Source organism: Ixodes scapularis, unplaced genomic scaffold (assembly GCF_016920785.2).
Source record: "Ixodes scapularis isolate PalLabHiFi unplaced genomic scaffold, ASM1692078v2 ptg000005l_1___fragment_3__unscaffolded, whole genome shotgun sequence".
NCBI lineage: Eukaryota > Metazoa > Arthropoda > Arachnida > Ixodida > Ixodidae > Ixodes > Ixodes scapularis.
The window spans coordinates 1,811,612-1,834,202 of NW_024609887.1; the positions used below are offsets into that span (position 1 = coordinate 1,811,612).

At 46.5% G+C, this 22,591-nt stretch overlaps 1 protein-coding gene and 1 non-coding gene across 2 annotated transcripts in view; one reads left to right on the forward strand and one right to left on the reverse strand.

Annotated features, from left to right (window-relative positions):
- The window catches only part of LOC8036017 (protein 4.1 homolog), a 66,880-nt gene that overhangs the window by 9,181 nt on the left and 35,108 nt on the right, over positions 1-22,591 (forward strand). Inside the window, 8 exon segments of the mRNA XM_029976145.3 lie at positions 899-1,083; positions 4,199-4,303; positions 5,859-5,901; positions 7,301-7,376; positions 8,164-8,208; positions 15,131-15,304; positions 18,022-18,360; positions 22,115-22,287. Coding sequence (XP_029832005.2) covers positions 928-1,083; positions 4,199-4,303; positions 5,859-5,901; positions 7,301-7,376; positions 8,164-8,208; positions 15,131-15,304; positions 18,022-18,360; positions 22,115-22,287 — 1,111 coding nt within the window. The 5' untranslated portion in view covers positions 899-927.
- On the reverse strand, positions 12,933-13,014 carry Trnas-aga. The gene has a single exon. It is a non-coding gene; the product is annotated as a tRNA-Ser (tRNA).

Here is a 22,591-nt window from a genome sequence, read left to right on the forward strand (position 1 = left end):
CATTTCTCAGGATTTTATGGTAGAATCTTAAATGGCGGCTTCTCGGTGGAGTTTCCCACTGATTGCTCGCGACGATTTTGTCAGAAAAATTGAGCTGTCGGACTTCATCAGTTGTGAATATGCACTATTTCTATCTGGGTAGGTCGTGGTTCCTCCTTTGGGTCCGAAATACTGAAAAAGTCCGAATTATGGGCGTTCGAAAAATCGGCCGGAGACTAATCTTAAGTCTCGGTCATTAGGGAGATCCGAGATAACAGCCAACAATGTCAAGTCACACAGCCAATCGGGACCAGGAAGGCTCTGCAAAGACGTTTTCACGTAGGTAAAAAAAAAAACTGCAAAATTCTTGCCGTTTTTGTGTAGTGCTGGCCGTCCCCATAGTAAGCCTCTGTGTGCAACAAAACTCTTGAAATGAACCACGGTGCAAGTCGTGATTGCAGAAAGTTTATGCTAAATACGACAAGCCTTAATTACCGATTCCCAATGCATTACCTCGATATACAGCAATTGCCGATAGGTAATACAATGGATGTGAATAGTGAACTAGACCTGAGGCGTGCCATTTAAAAATTAACAGGTTCCATTACACCAGATTTGCAACCAATTATACCTTTTGTACCTTTCGTCTTGTGGTGTATGTGCGGGGGGAGGGAGGGGAGGGGGGGAATTTTTTACTAGCTTCTCGGAGGCCGCATAATACTGCCTCGCGGGCTGCTGACCCCCGCTCTAGCAGGTCCGAGTCATTCCCTCGGGTCACGTCGTGCAGTAACGCAGAGAGAGTGACGACGGATGTGGGTAGGTTTTTTGGACATGCGAATCGTTTGCTCCAGAGCGAGGTCGTTCCAGAAGGGGGCCTCTGACTGCAGGGCCCGAGCCGACCTTTTGCAATCTCTCGCAGGGTGAGCAGAGCGCCTCTACGGGGAGGCCATGGCGCAAGAGAAGGAGGAGAAGTCCCCGGAGAATGGGCCCCCTGAGTCCAGTCCCTCGAGCAAGTCCCGGCGCTCGGGCGTGCTCAGGGGACGGGCCAGCACGGCCTGCCGTGTCCACCTGTTGGACGGGTCTGACTACGAGTGCCAGGTGGACGTGAGTGCATTTTCTGGATGGTACTTACGACTCTCGGGCTGTAGTGGCATTTTTACCGAGTCCTCAAACGTGATCGCTCTGTTTCCGCCTGGTGACACGGTACAACTGTTAGGCTATTGCCAACCGTGATTTCGGTGGTGGCAGAATGTTGTGCTGCTGCGGGGGACTCTCTAGCTGGACGGTCCGTGGAAGCTTCGGGAGCTGGAAGATTTCGCATCCACTGGTCTGCCGGCTGCTGTAACCAATTTTTTGCCACCTTGGTACCACTTTGGACACATGGGTGAGATGGGAAGGTAAACAGGCCGATTGGAGACTCTTTCCAGGCAACCATGGCGGTGGGACGAAGGCTGCATTCACACTTGCGAAAAACTCTCTCGTCGCCGATCGAATTCACTAGGCAGAAAAAGATGGCACCGTTCGCGTTTGTTGCCACCCACTGTGTTCGCACGGCTCCGGTCTTTCGCAGATATTGGAGCAGAATGCACATGGCTCGAATGGTGATAGAAAAAATGCTCTCGCATACTTCCCCTTGCAATTAATGCGAACCCGCTGTGCCGAGAAAATGCCTAATGTTCTCTCGCCAATCCGAGAAAGCAATAATAAAATACCAAGCAAACGGAGACGGGGTGTGTACGTACCATTCGCGCCAATTTTATTCCGCTATCTTCTTTGTGGGCACTGTCTTCGTTGCTCAGATGCCTCTTGTCGAACTGGGCTGAATAATTGAGTCTCGATCAGCATTTCTGTCGACACAGCGACACGGCAGGACAGCACCATTTGCACTACTTGGGTACTTTGACAACTCCGGCGGAACCCCACAACCCCAACAACTCGGGCGACTTTTCCAGGATGTGACGCCGGCAAGCGCCATTTTCTTTGTGCATTCCGATTGGCTGTGACGGCGTGGAAACTTATTCTGCTCAGGAAAAATCGGTTTTGGACCGATTGCTTCTATGATCAAATATATTACGTCACCAGCAAGGGGATTCCACCTCCGGCATCAATTTCTCCGCGGATTAACCTGCGATTCTGCAAGTTTGAACGAGCCTCAAGGGCCCGTACGCACGCCTCTACTTAACTGCATTTTAGTGCAGAACGACGTCCTAGCGACAGGAACCGGGCGCTCGCGATACAACATGCGCCATTTCACTGTGCTCTGCGATGCTGTACAAGGGAGTATGATTAGACTCAACTCTCTAACATGGCTACGTTATGGAGTGTTGCTCGTCCACGCTCGTCGGCGTCGTGCGCAGACAAGCCAATTTAGATGGTGACGGCATGTAAAAAATAATTTTTTCAAGAAACAAATACTCTAGTTACAGGAAATAAACTTTCTGACAGCATTCCTCAGATTTTTTTCAAGCTGATAAGACGGTATTTTAACAATTTTTCTAGGAAATATTGCGTGAAAGTTGTTTTACTTATGTAACACTCTAAAAGCTTTAAAACACGGTATAAATATGCGAAAAATATATTCAAGAACACCTTTATGCGATGTGACGAATTTTATGGGGCATTATTATTTATTAACTCACTACCCAGTTGAGCGTGCTAAGCATTGAAATAATTTCTTAGAAAAAAGTTAGAAATCAAGAGAGTCACCGCTGCCGTCTTCATCACTCGATGAGCAAAACATAGTCAACTTCGTCGTCACTGTCACCAGCATTATCCATGGAATTTAAGAATGGACCTTTTTCCAGTAAGCGTCTGCGCACGCGCACACCCTTTTCACTTGACCATGACCGCCTTTTCGCCATTTTTGGGGGGCACTGTTTTCTTGCGACACTAATCTGTTCCTATGGGAGAAGGCGAGTCCGGTTGCCCTCCATTTGTAGTAGGCGGCGAAACCGTCATGGGGCACTCCTTACTGGAAAAAGGTCCATTCCGCCTCGCCACACTGCCCATTTGATGTCATTTTTGAATTGGCAGTGCAGCCCAGTTTTGCATTGCAAGTGAAATTATACTAGTTTTGGCTGCCATACTGAAAACAAAAAATTTCAAGGTGAATTAAATACAAGATGATAGCGACTATTTTTATAGCAGCTAACTAGGCTGATTGTGGCTACTATACCAAAACTAAACAGATATGAAATTCAAACTTTGAAAATGATAACCTTGCACCATCAATTAAGGGGCGCGAGAAACTATGTCTGACATTAAACCATAGAAACTGTGCCAAAAAGCGCATGATGAGGTGAACTCTTCACAAACCACAAAATGATAGCAGAAAATAGTTTAGCGCCCCCTAAGGCCTGGGATGTCTCGCTGGTGGCCAGGAGTTCGTCGGAAGAACTCAAACCCTCTTTCACAGTTGTGGAGATGTGCCACTTTTGGGAATGTGCGTGGGCGACGCCCGTGGCTGTGTGAACCCACCCAGAGCTGCTAAAGGGGCTGCCCTTCGTAGCGATTACGCTTCCTCCATCTTTGTGCTTAAAGTCATTGCTGCCCCTCTTAAAGTTTTAGTGGAAATCATGGGAACAGTTTTCTGTCCTCCGGGAATGTTAGGACAGTTTGCGAAGGAGCAGAATGCCATCGCCTGAGTCTCCCGATGCCACATCTAAAGCTGCAGAAGTTTCATTTTTAGAGCGCAGCTCTTGGGTGCCCGTTTCCGGCTTGAGCAGCGTCGCCGTCGGCGTAGCCGTGAGGTCACGTGACCCCCCCCTCCCCTTTGGTCACGTGACCCCCCCAGGTCCAGAGGTCAAGTAATCCCCCCCCCCCCCCCCCCCCCCCGAGATCACGTGACCCCCGTGAGGGGAGGGGCAGAATAGGAGGGGAGCAGGGGGGATGAATCTGAATTCTCATTACTCCGAAAAATGATTTTTAAAGGCTTTTATCTCTTGTTCCTTTGGCTGGCTTCGAACCGGAACCCTTTCGTTCAGGAGTAGCAGGCAGGATCACAAGGGAGGAGGAATACACCCTCCCCTCAGTACCCTTCCCTCCTCCTCCTCAAGAGCTGTGCTCTAATTCGGCTTTCATTTTTTATCGTAACTTTTGCCACTTTTGCCCGCGCTGCATTAAGCATCAAAATGGTGGTGCGTGCCAGATGAGTGAAGATAGCCGGGCATAGCTTCTTCGGTGGCTCGAGACCCACCTGGAGGCTCGGTCCTCTTTGCAGCGCAAGGCCACGGGAGAGGACGTCTTCGACCGTGTCTGCGAGTATGTGAACCTGCTGGAGCGGGACTACTTCGGACTCACCTACCGGGATGCCGAGGACACGCGGGTAAGCCACCTCCGGTTGCGTGCCTTGCGCGTCGGTCCGCCGGGAAGGAAGCGCCATAAGAAACAAAGCAGGCAGTGCAGAAGAGGCTACAGGGACACAAATGTGCGGACCAATATCCACCCAAAGAATACTGCACAAACTTTACTTTCCTTTGCAGAAAAACCTACACAGCACACCTGCACCTCGTGGCTCCTGTCGCTTGGATAACTCTTACCAACTGCGTTCATCTATTCCTAGGACCAGCAGATTTGAATTGTCCCTCTTGCATAGTTTTCTATAAACAATTGAAACAATCTAGTGGACTTAATAGTAACCATAAGAAATATCTTGAAATTTCAAAAAGCACTTGCCACCTTTTATGGCTTATAATTAAAAACTTCCGAAAACACCTAAGCACTTCTTATGAGTTGTTAATGCGAAAGCATGAATTTGGTTCTTCTGCTCTCTGAGTTCATCTGCGGTGTACTGGCGTGGACGGCCACATTTCGTTACTGCTGAGGTTGCGATTGGCGGCCAAACATGTGCTCTTGTGAAACGGCCGCAGGACCCCTCCCCCTCCTTTCTGGCAATGCCTGCCACGAGAGCGGCGGCCGAGCGCGAGATCTCGTGAAGTGGCCACCAATAGCTATCTAGGAGCCATTTGCTCAGCCAATGGGAGAATGGGCATTTCTGTCGCGTTTTTTTGCGGTTACAGACGCCGCCAGCTCCGCTCCATAACATAGATAATGCTTTCGCATTAAATAAAATGAATTTCCTTTCGTTTTTTGTTTATTTCTTTGTGCTGTGTGGCAAAACTTAGTAAAAAAAATATATGTATTGACCATGAATGGTAAATTTTGTGACTACGGGCATGCATCAGCCAATCGCAAGCTGCCTTTCCGAAAGAGGTGGCTTGCAATTGGCTGATGCGCGCCCGTCATCACGCCGCCAGTGCCTCCACTCAATTCTGTGCTCCAGATTTTTCCGCTCAGAAAGGGGCATGGCACGAACTTCAGTCACATTTTTAATAGGAAAATAGACGTCGCACAAGCAAATTTTTCGTTTTCTGGGATGCTAAGATCTTGTAGAATCAGCTGTCGCCAAGAACAGACGATTCAGAAACATCTTTAGTGCACCTTTAATATACTTTGTTATTCATAAAATTCTTCATGTCTTGTCGCAGTGAACAATCTAAAAAAAATACAAAACCTTGCATAGTCGCACCTTTAGATAGTCTGCTCTGGGTAAAATGGTAACTTTTGAACATGCAGAGTCCACGAACCATACATCGGAAAATTGGGTACTCGTTTTAATATTTGTAATTAGCGTGTCGATGGGAATATCTTTTAGCAGAAAAAATAAAAGAGAAGTAAGCTTACTTTTATTTTAGGTTTGTTGCGCAGTTTACTAAAGTGATGACAGCATCGAAGGAACGGTCAAGCTTGTTTGATAGCTAGCGTCAAAGATTTTTTAGCTTTAGTTCACGCGTGACGGTCGATTTGGCCGTGCAAAGGCAGGGTATAAGAAATGCAAATGGGGGAGGAGTGTCCGGACTGATTCCCGCCTGTGATTTCAGAACTGGGTGAACCTGGAGAAGAACCTCGCAAAGCAGATAAAACGTGAGTGTGGCACGGCGGGCCGAAGGGGAAATGGAGGCACTGGATGAGCCACGCTTCAGGGTAACGACACTCGAACCACCTCGTTGCTCGAGACTGCCCTTGCTATTTCTTTGAAAATTCATCCAAAATTGCGGGAAGCGCTTTTCCATCCTCTGGAAACATTAGAAACGGTCCGCGACGAAGCTAGAAAGACTATTATGGGTGGAACTAGCTGAACATTTAAGGAAGGAGACACAGAAAAGACAACCACTCGTTGGTTGTCTTTTCTGTGTCTCCTTCCTTAAATGTTCAGCTGGTTCCATCCATAATGTATCATAACCAACTAGCTCAACTCATTCCCCTAGAAAGATGTCAGCCAAGCTTCTGGTCACCACATCTAGAGCTCTGGAGGTCCGCATTTCCAAGTCACAACTAGTGCCAGTTGCGCCTGCTCCACTAGGCTTTTATGTATTATGCGTATCCCGTTAGAGGTTCCCTGAAGAGAAAAATAAAAAGTGTTTTTAAACACTCCGATTGGGACATGCATGTCAAAAAATTAATCTTACGTGAAAAAAAAAAATTTTAGAGCAATTTTGACGGTGCGAGATGCGATTTAGTGGGTAGTCACCTCCTTTCCACTTGTTTTCTCTCTCAGCATTTGGGGCTTGTGGGGGTGGAGTGGATTGGCTTCGCCTTCACTGTGAGGTGGAAAGAGCAAATTACCATCTCGTTGAGCGAGTGACCATCCCGTGACGTCGTGGACATTGCGCACACGATTTCAAAATAGATCTCTCTTTGTAAATACTAATCTAAAAAAAAAAATTTTTGTGTAAAGTCAATTTTTTGACACGCGTGTTCCAACCAAACAGTTTAAAAAATTCTTTTTTTTTTCTCTTCGGGGGTCTTTTAAGTATGTTGTTTTTCTCGCCACGGGAAGCGGTAATTGCTGTTGACTGTTCAGATATATTTTTGTACTATCAAAGTGCCAAATGTTTCTTTTTTTTTTTTTTGCTTTTATAAGTTTACTGTAGGCCTAATTAACGTTATAGTTTTGGTTCTATTTTTGCTTCCTTTTGTATATTATGCGAGAATTTGCGTTGTATCAAAGCATCGAACACCCGAGATTTAGGAACAAAAGTGGACGAGACACAGAGACTGTGTATATGTTGTCCGCACTTTTGCTCTCAAGTCTCGGGCGTTCAGGACGTTACAAGTTCACCAGCTCGCCTGCATGTTCTTTGTTATTTGTATCATACCTTCTATGGAAACCTCTGCCCGTCTGAGTCCCTGTTGGTGGTGAACGGTATTCGTAAATAAAAAGAATAAATTTAAAAAATGGCGGTGGAGTGTTGCCGCTCTAGGCGTGGCCAGTCGGGTGTCTCCGGGAGGACGGGAGGGACTCAGAGCAGCGTCTGTGCAGGCCGGCCGTGGGAGATGTCCTTCGAGGTGAAGTTCTACCCCCCGGACCCATCCCAGCTGCAGGAAGACATCACCAGGTGCGCCCTCCCGCCCGCCAGGCGGTCACGCAGAGCCTCTTTAGACACGCCGTCCAACTTGCGTCAAGACGTGCCGAGCACGCGCCCGCCAAAAAGCCGGAGATAATCGCACGGTAGCGCAGGCCCCTCTTCGATCCGTTGGAACAGTAGGGGAACATTGCGGGGGTTTGGTTGAACCTCTTTTTTGAAAGCAGCTGCACCGCTCTTATCAGTAGTTTCCCAGGGTGGGTGCTCGATGCATTCTTTGCCTACGTTTCCAGCGTTTCAAAATTGGGTAGCGTATCGAGCCTCAACTGTTTTTGCACCGGCGAGCTGGCAGCTGATGCGGAAGAGCATTTGGACGAGTTGATTGGCCCGGAAATTCTTCTTAAAAACCGACATTTCTTGGTTACGATCGTAGATTGACCCCTGATTAAGGGTTGTGGGAAAATGGCCGGCCTATGTGCGAATAAATATGGTGGTTCTTCGCAGTCGTCAAAGGCCACTGGAAATGCATTGCCGCACGAGAGTTGCAGCTTTTCTTGTCTACGGGCCTTCAAAAGGGGTATCGCTTGTTATGTTTTCACATATTTTTTTTTTATTAAATGGACAGTTTTTACATGAAACCGCCCAAAAGGTTGCATTCACCTGTGGTTGATACGTGCCTCGCCATTTGTTGTATAGGTCTGCATTTGTTGTATAGGCCTGCAAGCCCACATGCAGGCAGTCAAATAACACTGGTTTTTGGCAGTTGAGTGACTTGCTTGTAAGAGTGGAGTGCTGAAGGAGCATTGCCTCTGGATTGCAGGTATCAGCTGTGTCTCCAGATCCGGGACGACATCCTTTCTGGAAAGTGAGTGCCCATCCCTTCCCTCCATATATTTACTCCCCAGGCCTCGCAGGTCGGGAGTGGGGAAAGGGTCGGATAAGTTTATCTGGGAAGAGCACGCAACGCAAACATTTAGGTCGATGAATTAACCACCGCTTCCCTAAAAAGATGGCAACCAATAGTTGAAGCAGTGGAGGATGGGAGGTGGCTCCGCTCGAGGGATGCGAGTGGTACGAAAGATCTATGAAACTTTTTTAGAATTGGTACAGTATAGACCACTTACAACGTAACCGCTTATAGTGCAGGACCGGGTATAACGCGGCTTTTTTAAACCACCAGTTCGCCTCCCATAGAACTCCATGTATTTACATACCGCTTAAAATGCAGGCGCGCGAAGGGAAATACCGGTTATAGTGCGGTTTCTGGAAGAGCCCGGCGGCCGTGCCGACTGACCGGCGCAGCGAGCACGCTTCCCATTGCGGCGCTAGATAACGGCGCGAGCCGCGAGCGGCACTCGCGGGGCAAGGAGGTTGCTCGAAGAAACCGGGAGATGCGAAGAGAGAGGCTGCAGTTGCCATAGCGACTAGGGATGTCGCGAACCACCCTAGGTTCGATTTCGAAAGGTTTCGATATTTGCGAAGCTAACTCAGGTTCGATTTCGAAAAATTTCGATATTTTCGTACCGACCGAGGTTCGATTTCGAAAAATTCGCAACTTTTGTCCACAGCGGACTTTCGAATTCGAAAAGTTCGAAGCTTTCACGGTTTCTAAAATTTTGAATTCGAATATTTCGAATGTTTTTTTACTTCAGGTTCGATAAATTCGAAGATTTCGAAATTCTTTGTAAAAAAAATTCGAAAACTTCGAACGCTTCGAATTTTTATAGACATGAAGTTCGAACAATTCAATGATTTCGAATTTCTTTTTACATAAAGTTCGAAAAGTTCGAAGGTTTCGATTCTCTTTTAACGCTAAATTAAAAAAAAAAAAAAAGAAACTTCGATGATTTTGAATTTCTTTCTAATCCAAGTTTTCAAAGTTCGAAGTCCGATTTTCAAGTTTTTCCACAGTTTCAGTTTCAAATAACGTTTTCACGACTCACTGGTTTTCACAAAATCAAGTTTAGAAAAGCTAGGGTGTGATATCTAGATTCTGCGAAGTTGGTCAGGCAATTAAATGAGACGACGAGTGTCCCGGATGGTGCTGGAATATTTGGCAGTGCAGAGTGACGTGTGACCATAGATCAGTAATTGTGACCGCCAGCCCGGGGGGGGGGGGGGGGGGGGGGGGGGGGTACTTTAACCTGCATCACGCAGTAGTGATCACACGAACAGACTGTTTTACGAGACTCATCCAGTTCGAAACGGCCAGGGGCGAGCAGTTGGTTGAGGCTCAGAAAAACCTTGTAGCGACCTGGCAACTACCTCGCCACCCCCTGCACGCTGGTAGTAATCCGATCGAACGCCACCCGAATGACGCTGGCATATAGTAAGTTAAGTTTGTAATTGTTCTGGAGGTTTATTTTCAGGAACGGAGGAATCGCCTCGCAAAAAGCCGACACAACTCGAGGTCGAGGAGCGTTTTACCATACAAGTGGCGTCGGAAGAGGAAAAACGGGGAAAGAGGGTAGCGGGGGGGGGGGGGATTTCGGTTTCCTTTCCCCTTCCAGATATTTCGGACTGTTAAAGAAAACAATACGGGGAAAGAGGGCGTGGTCAAGCTTATTTTAATCTGAAATTATTTATGCATATGTATAGCTAATGTCGCTCTTCACTGCATCAAAGGTTGCGTAGATGGTCATTGTTAGAAACTCGTTGTCAGAAGGCACTGCTCGTCACATGCTTAGTGGTTCGGAAGTTCAAAGCTGTTTTTTCGACCTAAACACCTGTGCCGATAGTAACAAAAGAAAAAAAAAAGAATAAATGCGGGAATAAAAAGCAGGAGAAAAAAAAAACTATCAAGAATTCGTCGGAAGTGTTCTATTCTTGCATATTCAGAGGTTCAGAACTTCGAAACAAGTTTCTTTTACCAAAATGTGTACAGGCTAAAAGAAACACGTCCCAGGAACGTGAAGCGAAAAAAAAAAAAAGTTTTCTTTTAATGACGTGTTGAACTTGAACACTACTAGAAATCTTCTCCCATGAGTTAATTTATTCCTTAACGTGAAAAAACAATAAATATATTATTTTGTATTCTGCAGATGGCAATGATATGTACTGTCTGTGGTGTTAATTTCAATGCGATACCTCAAACAACTTAGACGAAAATAAATATCAAGTTTAGGTCATAATTGCATGCAGATACATGTTTGGACATTTCTTGGAAACTCACGTTGAATAACAATAATCACATCTTAAGACGGCACTTACCTAGGCTATACATAGATCATTCTTAAAAAAGTATAACTTATCTACCATGAATAGCTCCGGCTGCAGCGTGCTTCAAATCTGGCACAAACGATAATCGTCAAAAACCCGTCGTCGTTCCTCGCCCCTTCGGGGATTTATTTCTTTAAACCTAAGCATGCCAGAACATTGAAATAAACGACATTGTCTTTCGTAAGGAACGCAGCACCGCATGTAAAAGTTCGAGAAAAAAAAATTACGAATGTACCCCACTACTTGAAATCAAATGAAACCGTCCGCCGGTCTTTCGAAGTTCGACGAACGTCGAACTTTTACCCTAAAAGTTCGAAGTTCTTCGAACTTCTGACTTTTCAGAATTCGAAAGTTCGAAACTTTTCGAATTCTCTTCATAAATAAGTTCGAAAGTTCGAAATTCATCGAATTTTTTGGTCAGTCAAGTTCGAAAGTTCGACAAGCATCGAACCTTGCAGCGCAATAAATTCGAAAGTTCGAAAAAGATCGAATTTTTTAGCGTAATAAGTTCGACGGTTCGAAAAGCGTCGAACTTCTTAGCTTAACAAGTTCGAAAATTCGACCTCCGTCGAATTTTACGATATAGACAATTCGAAAAACCGAAATCTTTCGAACCTTTCGAACCGCTTGATTCGATCATCGAAACTTCGATTCGAAAAAAGTTTGCGGCATCCCTAATAGCGACGGAGGGACGCATGCACGTGTCGTTCTCGTGCGTGCGTCCCTCCGCTGCGATGGTTGGAAACAAGCGCAACGACAGACCAATCGCAGGTCGAGGAGAAGTGTTCGCGCGCGTTGCATGCCGGCAGTGCGTACACACTATTGGCTCTCTCCTTTCCCCCCCAACCTCTATTACAACGCTTCTCCTCCTCTGCGGTCGCGGGCCGGCTGCGTCTATCCGCAAACATGGCGTTGGTTTTGATCGTCGACGTAGATTGCGTGATGGAGGCTCATCATTCCGCGTAAAAGCGCTACCCTAGACTGTGAATTTTCGTTGTGTGTCGTTATGATAACCCAGCACGTACTAGAAGCGAAGATCCACCTACTCGTGCGGCGATGTCGTGGGGGCACTCTCAAGACGGCAGAAACGCCCGTGTCGTCGTGTTTGTTTACTTCGACTAGAGTGGTGCTTTCTGTGTTTTCGAACATCGCCCGGATTTCTTATTTGGAGCATTTCATGCCTGTGCTCAAGTTGAAGGTATTACTGGCGCGTACCGTATAAAGGATGCGAATTTTCACGCGTTTTCATCGCCGGAGAAAAGTGATTAGGGTTAGCAATCCTGAACGCTCGCAACGTCCGTCCGCAACCCGCGACGCTGTAAAAAGGTTGCGCCAGGCAAAGGTCGCTCATTTCTTTCAAAATGTGTGACACACTTGAGACAGAACTGTTCTAGTCTGGTGAAATAAAGACTTTCCTCAAACTAAGCTTTATTTTTCACCTAACATAAAGTAAATTCTTTTACAAAGGTAAGTAGTCTCATGGCATGTATTTTGGCCTGAAAAATTGATGTTTTGGTTATAACGCGGTACCGCTTATAGTGCGGATTTTTGCGACTCCCGCGACATACATTATATGCGGTCTACACTGTACGAGGAATGTCAGCTTTAAGGTGGTGATCGACGTGCAAGGAGACAAAGAACAGGACACGAAATTAGTCCTTCGCACAAAGCTATTTTGTCATAAGTTTTTTTAAATGAGCTAAGACAAATGATTTATCTGCGAGTTGATAGATGTGGGAGTGAAATATTGGCTTGCATTGCGGAAATGCTTAAAGTTGGACGGTTGATTTGAAAAAAAAAAAAAAAAAAGAAACTAACCTATACTGTTGAAACCAGTTATAACGAAGTCAGTTATAACGAAAGAGTGGCTACAGCGAAGCAATCACAATTTCCCATTCCCTTTTGCACTTCGTTAACCGAAGTCGGTTAGAACGAAATAGCGGATATAGCGAGGTGATTCCCGTGGACTTCACCGTAACCGGTCTCGACAGTATGTCGCATATGGCTTCAACTGATGTAATTAGCGAGCTCCAACCAGATCCCAAATAGACTGTGCATACCCTAGCATTCTCTAGTCGTCCGGTGAAAGAGAAAGCTGACAATGCGTTGACGACACACTGTCGGCTTTTTCAGAGAGAAAAAAAATTTGGGAGTTTCAAATTTTGGCCAGCTAACTAGAAGAGTTAGTCTGTGTCACCTGTACAATGATTTGAAACCTATACTAAGCGTGTGCTAGTTTTTTAAAAAAATGAGACAAATCAAAAATTTGCGTACCCCTCAACTTTCACCGTATTAGGGGCGAAGCTCCCTAGGGTCTAGCCTTGTCCGTCTGGCCGGCGTCCGTGCTCACATAAAAAGAAAAAATGTTTGCGCAGTCGACAGGATTCGAACCTGTGCGGGGAGACCCCAATGGATTTCTAGTCCATCGCCTTAACCACTCGGCCACGACTGCAGGACGAGTAGGGGGCTCTGAGATGTGGTAGTAACTCAAGAGCTGGGGTTTCTGTCATGGATGAAAGGTTGCGTGTAGCCGCTCAACGTCTATACAGGAGAGGGCGCTGCGGTCAAATGCATATATAATCGCTTTAAATTTTGCATGCATTGGCTCAACGTTTATAGACGAGAGGGCGCTGTGGTCAAATGCGTATATAAACACATTCCATACCACACATTCTCTTTCTGACATAAACCGTTGACTTAAGGGGGGACATGGGCCTAAATTCTAATTTTTTTTTTTTAAATCTATTTTTAAATTTTAAGGTTTTCAGTTATATAAACCCTTACACCAAATTTGATAACCATACGCCAAATAGTTCCATTGATATAAAATATTTTCAACACATTGTGGGGCAGTAACAAAGTAAAGGAGTTCAATGTTCAGATGCATTTTTCTCAGTTCCACTTTTTGCTGCAAAATTCATACGAAGGATTCTTTTGTTCGAAGGTAAAAGTTTTTGGGTACCACAATCAAGATGTTTCTGAACTGAAATTTACTGGGGAATCGGGCTATCTACTTTATTTTGTTTTAAGTTGAAGTCCTCAGTGATAAAAAACTAAGTTTTCAAAAATTGACATAGGACAGATATGCATCTCATATTTTGAGGTAATAACTCTTCCTGAAATATTTGCATTGAAGTTATTAAAACTAGATAGCCTGAGGTCCCATATCTCCCACTTTCTATTCAAGCAGTCAAAGTGATGCTTATTAGCTTCATTTGCATATCATACATTTCTTAATGAAAAGTGACACATCATCTTACGCAGGTATGTAAATTTGTCCTAGGGAGCTGAAAGTTTGCACAGTACACCTATATCTGAAGCTAAATCTCCCCTGTAAATTTCATTTTGATCACTTGAGTAGTTCAAAAGTTTGACCTCTAGCCAGTGTCCCCCCTTAAGCGGTGAACATGCGTTCCCACGGCTTCTAGCGGATCCAAGCTGATCCGCTAGAAGAACCACTGGCTCTGCATTTCACCGACCATAAAGCAGTAATAATGAATCGAAATGCAACCCGGAACTTGGCACTACCTATGAGCAATAAAAAAAGAAGTCAGCACCATCAGCACTGCCTATGAACAAAATCAGTATCATCAGCACCACCAGAGCTTCGCTCCAATCAACATCATTCACCACGTGGAGATGCGGTCATTTTTTCAAATGACGTCACTGGGAACTTTTTTCCTGTTGGGTTTCCTCTTCAGGCTCCTCCCGCCGTAATCGTCGACTTTTCGAGGATTAGCGTCGCGAAAGGTCACTGCAAGCGATAGAGACGAAAGGTGGTCCACCACGGGGCGAACAACTGGTATAGCAGCGGAAAGAGACTGGTTTTGTTGACATCGATGTACTTCCAATGACGGGGCACCATGGTTCTTGTAACTTTCACATGTGGCTGCGGATCACCAAATATGTTTTTAAGGCGAAAGCCTATGTGTCTCATCGTTTAGTCGACCTTCAAAGTTCTTGAGCGAAAACACGTTGAGACGCGAAAGGTACGAAAACCAGCAACACGAAAGGTACCAAAACCCACGGTTCACCACTGGACCACGAGATGGCGTTGCTTGTGCCAGAATCGGTGGAGGCGCTGCATTCCTCCGAAAAGACTTTTCGCTCTTGTCCCTCAGCTGACGTCAAACCAGCGTCCTTTCATTCAGTAGTTCGACACGGTACCACTCCGCCACGGCCAGAGGGGTACCGCCACATCCGTAAATCATCTGTCTGTCTTTAACGCATCAGCACTTGGGCTTTCACCTTCAAGTCGTCTGAGGGGTAGCATGAGAGACCCTGTGCGTTTTCCTTCGTGATTACGCAGTGGAATCTCAGTATATCGGGGGAAAATGGCACGCTTTTTCTCACTTGTGCCAAGATACACCATATAATGAATACAAGCTGCGAATTCTTTCGTCATTAAAATCGTTGCCCCTTTACACGAGGTGCGCTAGTGCACACACTTGCGAGTGTCCGGCAGCAATCTAAGCTTTCTTGGGCATCTGCCGGGCGCGCGAGGAGTGGCCTCCGTGGGCGGAAGGACGTATGGGAGTGGTGGTGAGTGGGACATGCGTGTGCCGCAGGCTGCCCTGCTCGTTTGTGACGCACGCCCTGCTGGGGTCGTACCTGGTCCAAGCGGAGCTGGGGGACTTTGAGCCGGATGATCACGGCCGCAACTACCTGTCGGAGTTCCGCTTCGCCCCCAGCCAGACCCCCGAGCTCGAGGACAAGGTCATGGAGCTCCACAAGCAGCACAAGTGGGTGCCCCTTTTCTCACCTTTCCCTGCTTTGGCAGTTACCGAAAGGATCACCCCTATTTTCGGGACTCTAGTCTGCAAAAACGAATTTCGGCCGGAAAAACAGAAAAAAGTTATTCCTTGGATAGTTCACTCCAAAAAAAAAAAAAGCAGTTGCTGTTGAACGTTGGGCACTAAAGATCCAATTTTATGGTGCAAACATAATCTATCTACCCTAAACGTCACAAAAAAAAAAAAAGAAAGTTACAGCCACGCGTGCCTTTTTTTCTCTTTAAAAACACAACCTAACACCACAACTTCTTTTTTTTTTAATATTTGTATATCTCAGAAAAGGGGCATTTGGCGATAGTTGGTCTCCATTTTAAGGGAAAAAAAATGGCACCTGGGATTTGATTTCACATAAATAAATAGACAGGTGTTAAATCTGAGTAAACAGCAACGAGGTAAACTGGCTTAAACAATATAATCTAAAGTAAGAAAAAAAAAAAAATGTGGTTAGGTGGCGCAAGTCACCGTCCAACTGCCGCTACGCATCCATTTTTCCGTTTATATGTCCTGTTTTAGAGAGCCCTGATTTAAAAGAGGGAGCAACCGAAACTGAAACCACAGAGACGGCTCCATCGCAGATTGATCGTGAATGCGCATGTGTTGTGTTGTCGCGTGGAAAGAAGGCGAACAAACAGAAGAGCGACGACGCCTGCCCTGCCTGTCCGAACCTGACCGACGCTTTCGCCTTTTCGGCACTTTCTCGCAGTTCGTAATTCAAACGCGGCTATCGAGCTGTTGGAAACCCTCTCAAATCTAGGCACACTATTTTTCCGTTCCGTTTCTTTCGCACCAAGCCTAATTCTTTTCACGAGTAAAGCCCCTAGTTTCAAATTGAAGCGCCGATGTAAAACACACTTGCCGCACTCGCAGAAATCGGCTACTGCACCACTGCACGATCACAGAAAGAAAACCAGCGTTACCACGTCGGCGAAACCAACCGAGTTGCCGTTCTGATTCGGAATCTGAATCAGAATTTGCGGTTCCAAAAGAACGACGACGATAACTCGGTTGGTTTCGCCGGCGTGGTAACGTTGGTTTTCTTTCTGTGATCATGCAGTGGTGCATTAGCCGATTTCTGCGAGTGCGGCAAGTGTGTTTTACATTGGCGCTTCAATTTGAAACGAGGAGTTTTACTCGTGAAAAGAATTAGGCTTGGCGCGGAATTCCGGCTTCCCAACAATTCCTCTCTGGAAGTGGCGCAAGCGGGATGTTTCAGTTGTGATTCAAGGGTGGATTGTGTTATGATCGTGAGTAAATCTTCGTGCTATAAAGTTTGTGGCGTTCGTTACTTTTCTGTTTTCTAACCTGTGCGTTAGATTTTTGTGGAATGGTAGGACCAAGAGGTGTTTCTCGCATGGTTTGTCTAGCATCACGGCGCTTACATCGGGAGAAAAAACTGCTTTTTTGTTTCCTCCGCGCCCACCGCGCGTCTTTGGCCGAATATATTGAATATTCGAGTAACCGAATACTACCAATTCGATTTGCGAATCGAAATATTCGGGAACTTTCTATTCGATTCGAATTCGTATATTCGAGTATTCGCACACCCCTATAAAATAGTTGTTGACAAAAATAAAACCTGAAAGTGAAGAACCCTAATTATACATGGTTTCAGTTTCCTCCCTGCTACCCCCAAGTAGGCTGTCAAATTTTTTTCTTTCACGTTAGCACCGCCTGTGATCAAGTGACGAAAGCAATGTCTCTTTTCGTGGTGTCGCATGTTGACAGCACGTAAAAGTTGTCATTTAGGAAACGTCCCATTTGCTTCTTAGTGCAAGGTCGAGATGCCACTGCACGGTTCAATGTCTCGAAAGGGACAACACGAGAAGTGTCCCAGGTTTAAGGCATGCAGACATCAATTATAGTAAACAACTTATTTTTCACAAGCTCAATATTTTACGATTTAGGTCAAAGCTGAAGTTTTGGAATAACTCGCGGGTTCTACTTTTGGCTATGCGGTGGGATCTCAATATAGATTCCTATGTGTTTACATTTTACCTTAACTGATCATGGGACCTATTTTTTGCGAATTGTAGGTGGTTCGCGAAAATTGGGTTCTTGGGAAAATTAAGTCAATTACAGTAATCTTTTTCTGTAGATCAGCGTGCCTTTAATATAAAATATCCTTCGCAAAGCGTGCTGCAGTGCTTTTTTGAACAAGATTTTTGTCTCTGTGCAAGGATGGTACCTACCAACGTAGGTACACGCACCCGTTTTTTGTAAAAGATTCCGAGTAAATAATCAAAATAGGGCGTCAATGAATGCACACGGAGAGCACCGTTTGCTTTAGGCTTTTGCTTGGGAATGGTTCACTGGTGCGGCACATTTAACTAGACTCTCTCTAGTGCTTGTGTAACGTAAATCTAGGCAGGGGTCTATACACCCGCCCTCCAGTATGCTTTGTTTCAACGCGAGTTTGAGTGCAGCCATTGCTGCGAGTCGGTGGGGCCAATCTAGCGAGGACAAAAGCACAACGTTGCAGTGTTGGGTCATCTTTCTGTACGTGTGCTGCGACTGTGTGCTTTGTACGTGCCCTACCCGTTCCCTACACTCGGGCTTACTGCGAGACGACGTATAAGGCCTAACGAAATAGTGGCGCCCGCGCAATGGTGGGGTAGTTGTGTGGCACAGCCCCCTCGGGGCTCTGACCTGGTGGGGGGGGTGCCCAGGGGCCAGACCCCGGCGGAGGCGGAGCTGCACTACCTGGAGAATGCGAAAAAGCTGGCCATGTACGGGGTGGACCTCCACCAGGCCAGGGACTCTGAGGGCGTGGACATCACGCTGGGCGTCTGCTCCTCGGGGCTTCTGGTGTACCGGGACCGGCTGCGCATCAACCGCTTTGCGTGGCCCAAGATCCTCAAGATCTCCTACAAGCGCAACAACTTTTACATCAAGATTCGCCCGGGGGAGTTTGAGCAGTTCGAGAGCACCATCGGCTTCAAGCTGGCCAACCACCGGGCCGCCAAGCGCCTCTGGAAGGTCTGCGTGGAGCACCATACCTTCTTCAGGTGGGCACGCTCGGGGAACGCGGACAACGGTTTTCGGTGGCGGTATCCGGTACCCCGGAGGAGCTCGGCACTTCTGGGGTACCGGGTTCTGCAGCCGAGAAGTCGGTGCTTCTGGGGCCTGTGTGGACCACTCTTGCTCACCCCGGGTGTGCAACTTAGAGTATCTCGTAAGGAAAGTTTGTCTTCGGCACATCTTGCAGCAAGCACCCTGTTCTCGCGCGCAGCCAAGGATCTTTCGGGAAGCTGAAGAAGGATGCCTCAAAAAGGAATAATAATAACAGCAATGGCAATCTTTATTGGTTTGGGAGACTCTATGGTAAAGGGGTTCACCCTGCGGGTACCAAAAATCCAACTGATTTGTCAAACACCTTGGGGCCATCAAAAGAAAGGATAAATGATTTCCGTCGTTTTCTTTTTGACGGTCCCTAGGGCAAAAGGTATGTGCAGAGCCCTCTGTACCAGAGGTGCACAAAGTAGGGGTCACGGGGGCCTAAAAAAGCTGAGCCGCTGAAAATCTTAACACTACACTAAAGGTTGGGGGAGGGGGGAGGTGATTTGCCAGACAGCGTACAAGTATTTTAGGGGTCACGGGCCTGAAAAGTTTGTGTAACTCTGCTCTATTAGCGAGGAGATCGAACTATAGGGGGCACTCTGAACCACTCGTTGTCCCCACACCTCGGTGTTTACCCAACATAAGGCCTGTGCACATGCCCACAGGCATTGTGGGCATGTCCATGTCATCTTCTTCAATAGAACATAGGGCACAGTGTAATGTAAAAATACTAACGATAAATTAAATGACTTAAGTGCCGGATCTCTCTCGAAAGCAGTCGTCGGAGAATGCAAGCTTGACCCGCTTCAGCTTTTGTGCTGAGCTGGGCTCCATGAATGCTGCATTGTTCATGAAGGCTGGAGTGGTAACAAAAGAGCCCCCCCCCCCCCTCACCGGAGAACACCAACTTGAGTCGAACGCTGACGCCGCGTTCAGTTATGTCAGCCGAGCACTGAGTCATTGTATTTGTCGTCCCCATCCATGGTGTAGTTCTAAAGCCAACCGCTGGGGGGTACCACGGTCTGATCTCGTCTCCAATTCTATGAGAGTTGTTCTGAACATATCGACAGTCTAACTACCAGGATGTCACCTCTGCCCTTAGGACATTGAATTTTGGACTCACTCTGAATTAGGCACTCTAAGAATGCTGTGACTCATCACGGCACTGGAAGAGTTTCTCATTAATGTAAGCGCCTCTGGCACCATACAAGCAATCAGAAGCTCAAACTTGCTTACCTGCTGCAATCTTAAAAATATATGATCTTGCATTCATCCATCCCACTTTTGTCAAAATTGAATTTTGATGCTTTTAAATACTATTATGTCTCAAAAATGAACGCCACCGAAATTCAGTACTGCAACGGGCGTTATCTAGGAGAGGCACTGCAAACCCGTGCACTCAATTGCTTAACTCCTTTTTGTTTAAGAAAGTACAAGTTTCTTTAAAACCGAAAGGGAAAAAATTGTACAAGCTCGGTCATGCTGACGAAGACCAGTAAGCACAGAATATGTGATAGGTCTTCCAGGGAAGAAGAGAAGGGCATGGGAATGCAGTGATGTGATTGCTGCGCCAATTGCGCCATTGGGCTAACCCTGCTACATCCTGCTACATTTCGCCAAAATATGGGCAATCTGCGCCAAGCCTGCGCCAAAGAACCAATTCTGGTCGCCTATGAAAGCCGAAACTAAACTGAATACCGTAATTGAGCACACATGAGCTAGGTGGTGTAAGCAGCCGTCCGATACAAGGTACCCTGCATCAATCGTTCATCCGGTCTTGCATGGCTTTTCCCCCCGTCTCTCCTCTCGCGTCTTTAAAAAAAAAAAAAAAAAAAAAGATTTCAATGATAGACGTGGGCGTGTGCGGACGCTCCGACGCTAGCGTGTTGGGTACCAGCCATGCCGTCATGCTGTGAAACGAAACCATGTTTTTGCGCGGCGGGGATTACTTTTTGGGCTGAAGCACTCGCTCCTAAAAGCAACGGCCGTGGCCAAACTATATTTGGTCTATGCCTGCCAGTCACCATAATAGCACGACGTCGGAAGTTGCCGTAACCACGTCACTGCAGTTATGGCACTTTCTAGAGCTAAAACGTAAGGACTGCCGCAATGTTCATCAACAATCCTGTTTTTGTTTAATACGCTACTATACAAACATCCCTTTAGCTCAAAGACTGCTGCGTCGAAGTATTGATTACCTAGGTTTCTCTCGGTGGGCTTTCTTTCAAGACTTACTCCGGTACATGAAAAATCGGCCGTGAAAGATGTTGGTGAAGAGAAGTGAGCTGAAGCGAAGAAGGCAATGTCCGCATGCTGAACCCGCACAGCGCGCTTGTCTGTCCCGAAATCAGTCGTTGCACAAAGCGCTCCAAGAACTTTTTGATCCTGGCTCGCGATGTCTTGAATCGATGCACTCAGGTTATTTTTCTTTCTGTGTTTAGCTTGCTCCTCGCCTGCGCTCTTGGCAAGCACGTGCCGCTGGACTGCTTTTTTTTTTCGTATGTTGGATAGCTAGATTTTGCATACAATTTTGGGAATTAGTTGGAGACTGAGCGGAGTGGCATGGTTTCGATCGAACAGCCATCTCGGCCCGCGCAACAATTTCGCATTGCACAGCAGTAATTACTTGTTTCAGCAGTTGGAGACTGCTTCCATTTATTATATTACTAGTCAACCTAATGATTTGATATTTACTACTAAGCTGGTTATTTTAAAATAAATTTTAATATGTGCAGTTTGGTCTGACATATTTGTATCATTTAACTGAAGCATTGCAAATGTGTCATGTCATTGGCATTTTAGTTACATGTTGAAAGACTCCCAGGTTGTCTATCTTGACAATAATTAGTTGATTGCGGCGAGCAATGTGTCCTTCGTTTGTACACCACTTGAAATGAATTTCTTTTTTTTTTTTTTTTCTAAGAATATCTGCTCTAAAAGCAACTTTCGCTGCTCCGAAACACTGTTTTAGCTGCTCCAAAAGCCAGTTTTGCTGCTCCAAAACTTTGTTTTGGCTGCACCAGAATGTGCTCCAAAACGGCTTAGGCCAATCACATCACTGGAATGGCACCGCCTGCCGAAGGTTCGCTCTCATTTCTGACACAGGCCGGGAGAGTCAGGCTAGACAGTGGCGCATTTTTGTTTTTATGTGAATCAAACATTTCAACAATGATGCGCCAAAGACTTCGCACCAAGGGCTTCACTTTTGCGTGTTCGGAGCACTGACCCTGGATAGCTTAGTCGGCAAAGCACTTCGCTCACAATCTGGAGGTCGCGAGTTCAAATCCTGCTGGGGTCTGAAGTCTTTTTATATGGTTCTCTAGGGACATAACGCTTTTCGCTGTTGGTTCTTCGTTACAGTCATCTGTGACACCTGGCTGTTACAGCCAAACGTTACAGAACTCCGTGGAAATCAGCTGATTAAACACATTCTGCATTAAAAAGTTATTTTTAAGTTACAGTTCTGGAGATTGATAAAGGATGACCGGTTCTCGGACACAATGATCAATTACAGGCGTAACAAAATTTTTAGTGAATAAGGAAGTGTGTTTATAAAACAAATTCTAACAGTGCATTTCGTCAAACACACGCAAAGTGGAGTAGCCAAGAACGAAAACCTCCACCTTGTGGCATCGCAGAGTCCGCTTGTTCCGGCGGGCGGAAAGCTCTGCCCATTGGTTAGACCGAGGTTCCTCCGTGCAGGCTGATGTCCCCGGAACCTGCCCCGAAGCCTCGGCTGTTCCTGCCAAGGTTCGGCTCCAAGTTCCGGTACTCGGGACGCACCCAATACCAGACGCGCCAGGCGAGCTCTCGCATCGACCGGCCCCCGCCGCACTTCGAGCGCACCCTGAGCAACAAGCGCTTCTCCTCTCAGAGTGAGCGCTTCTCCTCTCTCGATCCGTCCCTGGCCCCGCTTCCTCGCAGACCACCTTCGGGAGCTCCTCACAGGGGTGGGGGGTAAAGACGGCAAAAGAACACGGCAAATCGTAGGCGCCGACGTCTGTGGGCTTGCGAAAAGGGACACAAAAGAGAGTGACAGGAAGAATGTAGACGATAGGTTAGGTGTGTGTGTTCTGTCACGACGAGTTAAAGTTGTTGGGGCACTTGTCAACCTTTTCTTTTAATACGACGCGGAACGCCAGTCTTTTTGTGCAAAATAAAACGAGGAAACAAGCAGAC